General features: G+C 48.0%; 1 protein-coding gene across 1 annotated transcript; it reads right to left on the bottom strand.

The window, feature by feature from the left end:
• Window positions 1–1,106: 1,106 nt before the first annotated feature.
• MMGT1 (membrane magnesium transporter 1) lies at window positions 1,107–6,187 on the bottom strand. Its single transcript, XM_069811433.1, has 4 exons — window positions 6,030–6,187; window positions 5,354–5,406; window positions 4,318–4,421; window positions 1,107–3,371 (listed from the first exon to the last, which is right to left on the bottom strand). Exons 1-4 carry the CDS (start codon window positions 6,109–6,111, stop codon window positions 3,209–3,211), a joined length of 402 nt encoding a protein of 133 aa, XP_069667534.1. The 5' UTR covers window positions 6,112–6,187; the 3' UTR covers window positions 1,107–3,208.
• Window positions 6,188–6,521: the final 334 nt, after the last annotated feature.

Genomic DNA, 6,521 nt, shown 5'->3' on the forward strand with positions numbered 1-6,521 from the left:
AACGGTGGTCCCCATCTCCTCACCTTGTGAGGGTCTAAACGGCTCCTGCCTGCCTTAGCTTTAAACAAACAAAAATTCCCCACTGAACTCTCACTGACCGGTGAGGAAGTGTATTAAAAACCAGCAAAATTAATGCAGATTAAACCTGCTACTCCAGCAACGAATGCAAATTACCAGCGCTTTTTTTTTTTTTTTTTTAGTATTTAATGTTGTAGAAACATTATGTCCTGTAGCCAAAGCAATTCAAGGCATGATGGCAGTAAATGTGCACTGGGTGAGGCTGGAAACTCTTCCTTTTTGGTCTAATCCAAGAAGCTCTTGGCACAACTTCTGTTTTGCCTTTGAAGAAGGGAAGCTCATCTCTGAAGAACTGCACATTGCAAGGTAAGCACAAGGTAGTTTTGGGGCTGGTTAAGATACCTCTTCCTTAAAACACCGATTATTGTTTTTTTTATGCTGTCATATTCAGTGCTGGATGCAGACAGCTGCAGCAGTGCAGTAAGCAGACGAAGGGTGAGTCTGCTGCTCTCTGGTGCAATCATGATGGATGCTGTAGTTAAGCAAACTCCTCCAGTTCTTTGCTAACTTTTCAACCTCCCCCAACGGAAAAGCAGAACAGGGAGTGAAAAGTGATCTTGCTCAAGTCCAAGATTTTAACTCTCTCCAGCCCCGTGAGCAGGCTGAGTGTTTCCCCCAGCAACCATTGCAATACCAGACCTTGCAGGAGCCTGTCCCGTGGGTTGGCAGGGGATTAGCACATGGTAGAAGATTCTTTACTATGGTGAAATGGAAGACAGAAAACATGTCAGCTCTGCCAGATACATTGACTAGCAATCTCAAAGGCAGGCAGATCCTCTGCTGGTAACATTTCCCTCCTCAATGTTTTGTTTAGCTACTTGTAGCATGCTATTTTGATTCCCCCTACTGATCTTTTATCTCATAGTAATGAACACCAGGCCAGCCACCCGCTTTCACGCAGAGCTGCCGTAATTAAGGCAATCATTTCTTGTCAATGCTAGGCAGTCACTTTTAAATATTCAGTCATCAGGGATTTGCTGCAGCAGGCTCCAGGATGGCCAGAAATAAACAAATAAACTCCCAAACACTTTAAGGATATCAATTTTTATTGGACATTGCGAGATCAATAAGAAAAAATAATTTGTACAGCTTTGTGATATAACCATTGCTGCTGAAGAGTAAGGCTACTTGTCATGAGAAGAGACCTGATGCAGCCAACAGGGTGTTCCTAGCAGGACCCGCTCGGAGAAGCGGATGATGTTCTCCACTCACCCCGTCCTGCAGCAGCACCTTCCGCCTCAGGTAGGTCCACGTAGCCTTACGGTAGCGCAAATGGGGCTTCTTAGACATTAAGGGTGAGCAGCCCTGCTCCAAGAGACCCTCTGCAAATGGCTCACTGCCAACCACAGTTGCAGTATCAGTCTGGTACAGTGGTTACTGACCTTCTGCCTTGCTTCTCCCTCCCTCCGCTAATTCTGTCTTTCCTCTGTGCCTCGCAAGGTCACCTGGCCCAAGTTCAGCCCTTTCCTCCATGCAGCAGCTGCCGCACAGCAGCCCTCTTCCCCAAGGAAAGAGCTTTGTCTGCAACAGAGAGCTGACCTGATACTATTTTTGAGGCCTTTGGTGACAGCAGCTGGCAGGAGCTGATTTGTGACACCAGCTAGGGGGGAACCAGGACACTTTAGGAAGTAATCCAGCAGCTCAGACGCTTTCAGCTGGCAGAGTAACCCTTTCTAACCAAACCCAGACGCTTAAGAGTGATTGTAGAGCAGCAGCTACGGATATTGCTCTAGCACTGGGGCACCCAATCCATAGGACGGGCAGAGCTAGAAAAAGAGGCTTCGGTTTACACAGTATTTTTGCTAAGCTTTTTGCTTTTGACAGTTCTTAACAGTTTTAAAAAAAACAGATGCTAGGACAAAAGGCTGAGTTTCTACGGTGGCAGTGAGACATCCTCAGACTAGGCAAAATTCTAGTTGGCCCCATCATTATCTCAAACTACCATCCCTTTGCTATGTCAGGTAGGTGAATGCCAGACCAAGAGAAATTTTAGCATTGATTCAGCCCCTAAGGGGAGATGAGAATTTAGACGTCAGTAAGAGTTATGGACTGTATCATCTGTCCTAATATATGAAATCAAGACAGTAATCTTAAATCAATGAAGGGCTCAGCTGGAAAAAAGAAATCAAATTGAAAGGCTCTGTTGGCAGAAAAGGGGGCAGTTGTACCACGACCGGTTGATTGCCTGTACTGTACTAGTGCCAGCAGACAGACCCAGCTGCTGGACCCTACCCCTGGACCACTGACAGAATGGATATTTCTTATTGATACTTAAATACTTCTCGTAGAAGATGACTTGGGAACTTGTAACTGGTGCCAACACAGCATTCAGCCATCTGATGAACGTTCCCGTATTCACAACCAAAGAGAACATAAGTACAGTGGTTAAACAAGCTGAGCATGGTAGATAATCTACGTGATCAGACGTGAGCTGCCCCCCTCACACAGGCACCAAATGTACAGCCACATCCCAGGCAACTTGGGGCAACATAGGACAGTTTACATTTAAACGAAGGAGGGCAACAAGGAAATAACGTGATAATGAAAAACTAGGAAAAAAAAACCAACAAAAAACAAACCAACCTTCACACAACTATTTTTCAGCATTGTAAAAAAATAAAAAGGAAAGCAATCTTTTTTGACTTCCTGTGCCTACACCATGCAGGTCTCCTAGGCATTCTAGGAACAGGAGACGCTGCCCCTTTTTCTGCTGTTAACTGATGCAGTGCACACAGTATTTCTGAAGGAGTTCCATAAACTGTAGTGCAAGCAAACTGAGAAAATAAATAGCACTCGAACATTCCCTCTTGTCAAAGAACATTAATTGCAGTAAAAACTAGCTTGCTTTTTGTTTTAACTGAAGTCAGCTGCAACTTGTTTTAATATATGAAAATCTGAAGATGTGTTTCACAGCATAACTGTAGAATAATTTACACTGCATTGCCAATTCACAATTCAGTCATTTTCATTAACAGTGTACAAAGAAGGTCCTTAGTTTATATATATATATACTTTATAAAGTCTGGAAGATCAATATAAATACTGCTCCAGAAATTAAAAAAGTGTTTACATCCCCGACTTGAATATTACATCTCAGTGTCCTGGATTATTATTATAATCTGTAAAAGTCTTAGCGGCGCAGAGGTTCAAGTTTTCGAAATTTCAGTGATGAGCTGGATGACAAAGCATCTTGGTTTGAAGAAGAATTCACTGTGTCTGGGGACTGGAACAATACTCTACCACGATGATTAAATACATAAAAAGACGGATGGTTCCTTAATGTGTCAAACGTCCTTCAAAGTAAATGTAAAAAGTCAACGTTAATACTCTTTTAGAACAGGGGTTTTAGAAGAGTCAGTCTAGGGTATACCAACTTCTATAGACACAGAAATACAAGTTTTGAATCTGAAACTCTTGCTCACTTTGTAAGTTTCCTAAACCGAAATACAAAGCCAAGTGTGAAAAATACCGCCTGCTCTATATGCAGAGGTTGTCCACCCCACAGACAAACTTCACCTTCCTTCCTTGAGCTTAGAGGCAGGCCTGTGGACTTCTGCATGCACACGTACCAAACGTGCCAGCCTTAGTTCAGCTGTCACTTGTGTTAATAGCTTGACACTGTTTACTGTCAGCTTTCCATCCCTTTTTGTGCCTGAAGCTAAGGGTTTTGGGTAAATGCTATGAAATACAACAATGTCAACTTGTTTACTTTCCGTACTCCCTTGTGTTTTTGGAAATGGGCAGAGAGGCCGTGTCTGCCCATTCAATTTCATATCCTTTTCAAAATCTTGATTCAAAATCCCTTATTTTCTTAAAGTCTTCCAGATATTCTCCCTTGAATAGTTCAGTGTGAGATTTAAATAATTCAGACTCTTGTAAAGAAGCAAAGACAGAGGGTGAGCCAGGCATACCGCCCCATAGACTATGACACCATTCATGACAGCAGTTTATGACTGCTGAGCAATTACATCCCTCACAGACATTTCTTTTCTCTACCAACTCTGCACAGCAGCAAGATTTTAGGATGAGGAAAAGCAAGAAGTTTACTTAATTTGTTATCTAACTTTCTCTGAAATTCAAGACATTGTTGGCTTTCTCAGGTGTGACTGTTCCTCTCTGTTACTGTCTACAACATGCATTTAAGAACTACTATGCTAAAGAGTGAGCTATTTCACAGTGTTCAGTCTGTATAAAAAGTAGCAGATACAGGCATTTCTGAAAAGAAGTAGTAAAACATACTTATTTTTTAGTTCTGAAGTGGCATCCATGTCTTTAAATTCTCCTGCGATATGTACTATCCCATAGCAGGTAACTGCAAAGGCTAACAGAGTCTGAAGAACTATCTGTAACAGAGGGAAACACAATGCAACACACACATTACTTAACGTTCTTAATATTTACCAAAAAAATCTCATCTTTCAAACAGCATCTCTTGTGCTTTTCATCCAGTGACAGTAAGTGCTTTGCAGGGGTGAGCAATTCAACAGTAGGGAAACTGAGGCATGGGAAGATTAATTACCCCACCTATTTAGCATGGCAAAAGGGTGGCAGAGCTGAGAAGAGCTTCAGCTGCCTGACACCCGGTCTGTGTTGCACGCACTGAATCGATTCACATGGATCCTTAGAACAAAACACTCTGTTCTCGTGCACTTAAGGATCTGATACACTCTCCGAGAAACGAGTTGGCTGCCAACACATACTGTGCAGCGGTAGCAGCTGCTGCTCGGTCCATTTGGACCATGCCTGGTTGTCGTGGGTATTTGATCTCCTTACCTTTCTGATTAAGCAAAAATAGGATAATAATTGAAGTGGAATTTAAAAACCAAGCAAATAAAGCAAATTAAAAAAACCCCAACCTTCCTGAAGCAGGCTGTGCTGGGATAAAATGGGCGCGCAGCCACACTGGATAAACAAATGTCAGCCAACAAAAGCCAGAGGGAGGAGGATGTTTATGCTGCAAAGGAGGAGAGGAACGCAAAAGCTCTCTGAGCTACGTTCAGGGAATCCCTGGACAAGATGTTTCAGGGTAGTTCTAAAGGAGAAGAGGGAGGTCTGGACCCAGGGTTTGTTCTCTCTGACAGATATAACACACCGCAGGAAGCTGGGACAGAAAATACAGTTCTTTTTGACAAAGGGAGCTCAAATGAAGGCACAGTTTAAAAACTACTTTACCCTTTATTCTTGCCTATCATGTAAAAAAAAAAAGCATCTGAGAGAGACTAAACTATCCACACAGCATTACCCCTTTCAAACATTGTTGAAAACTTAAACTTACATCTATGGGCAACGTTTCATCTTCCTTTTCTGTTAGTCTCATATAAGAGCGATCTACAAAACAGAAACGCATGCACGCATCAAACACTCCGTACAAGCAAACAAACAGAAGCAGCAGTACAGAAACCCCACAAGAACCTGCTGTAGCTCTCAGACGTGTGTCAGTCCCGGGCGAGCTGGGCAGCTCCCGGATCTTGCTGCGGGACTCCGCTCCCCCGGAGCGGGGCTGACGACCCCCAGCCCCGGGCAGCCCCCCCCCAGCCCCGGGCAGCCCCCCAGCCCCTCACCACCTCCTCTCCTGGCTGCCAGGAAGGAGGACGGCTCCGGGGACGGCAGATGCGAGGGATGAAGCCGCCATCCGGCAGCCTTGTCCGGGCCGGCTGCCGCCGCGCCTGCACGGAGCGAGCCCCGCGCTCCTCCCGGTAAGTTCCCGGCCACCGCCGGCTCCGCTCTCCCCGCGGCGGCAGGGTCAGCCCAGCCGGCTGGCCTCCCCGCGGGGATGATGGTGATGATGATGGTGGCGGTGGTGCCGCCGCGGCCCGGCCCGGCCCCCGCCCCGGAGCTCCCCCGGCGGAGGTGACGGGGCCCGGTGGGCCTCCCCGCGCCGCAACCCTCCCCCTGAGGAGGCGGCGCCGCCGCCGGTCCGGGTCCCCCAGCCCCGCCGCCCGCTCACTCACGCTGCGCCGCCGAGAAGGCCGCGTGGGCCAGGGCGAAGAGGCCGAGCCCCACCAGCCCCTTCCACACCGAGGCGGCCGCCATCGTCGCCGCCGCCCGCCCCGCCGCCGCCGCCGCCAGGGGCGCCCGCCGCCCTCCCGGCGCCCGCTGATGGCGTCACGAACTGGGGCGGTGCCAGGCCGCTCCCGCGAGGGGCGTGGCTTCTCGGCGCGGGGAGGCGTGGCTTTTCGCGGCAGGGGGCGGGGCCGCGCCGCCGCTTTCCCACGCGGGTCCCGGGCCATTGAGAATATCCGAGGGCCCCGGGAGCCGGGCTTGGCCCCGGGGGGGGGCAGCGGAGGGAGAAACGACCCGCCGACCCCCGGGACAGGCCTGTTCCCACCCGGCTGAAAGCTGAGCGTGGGGCCATCGGGGGCCTGGGGTAAATTCCCGCTTGCCACGCGTTTAACCTCAAAGCTTGAGGAACGCGCGCAAGAAAAAACGGTGTCGAGGGATGC

Source organism: Haliaeetus albicilla, chromosome 23 (assembly GCF_947461875.1).
Source record: "Haliaeetus albicilla chromosome 23, bHalAlb1.1, whole genome shotgun sequence".
NCBI lineage: Eukaryota > Metazoa > Chordata > Aves > Accipitriformes > Accipitridae > Haliaeetus > Haliaeetus albicilla.

Coding starts and splice junctions, on each gene's coding strand:
- MMGT1 (XM_069811433.1), bottom strand. CDS start 6,111: ATGGCGGCCGCCTCGGTGTGGAAGGGGCTGGTGGGGCTCGGCCTCTTC. Junction 4,422..5,353: donor ATGAAACGTTGCCCATAGAT/GTAAGTTTAAGT, acceptor CCTCTGTTACAG/ATAGTTCTTCAGACTCTGTT. Junction 3,372..4,317: donor ACTTCAGAACTAAAAAATAA/GTATGTTTTACT, acceptor TTTACTTTGAAG/GACGTTTGACACATTAAGGA.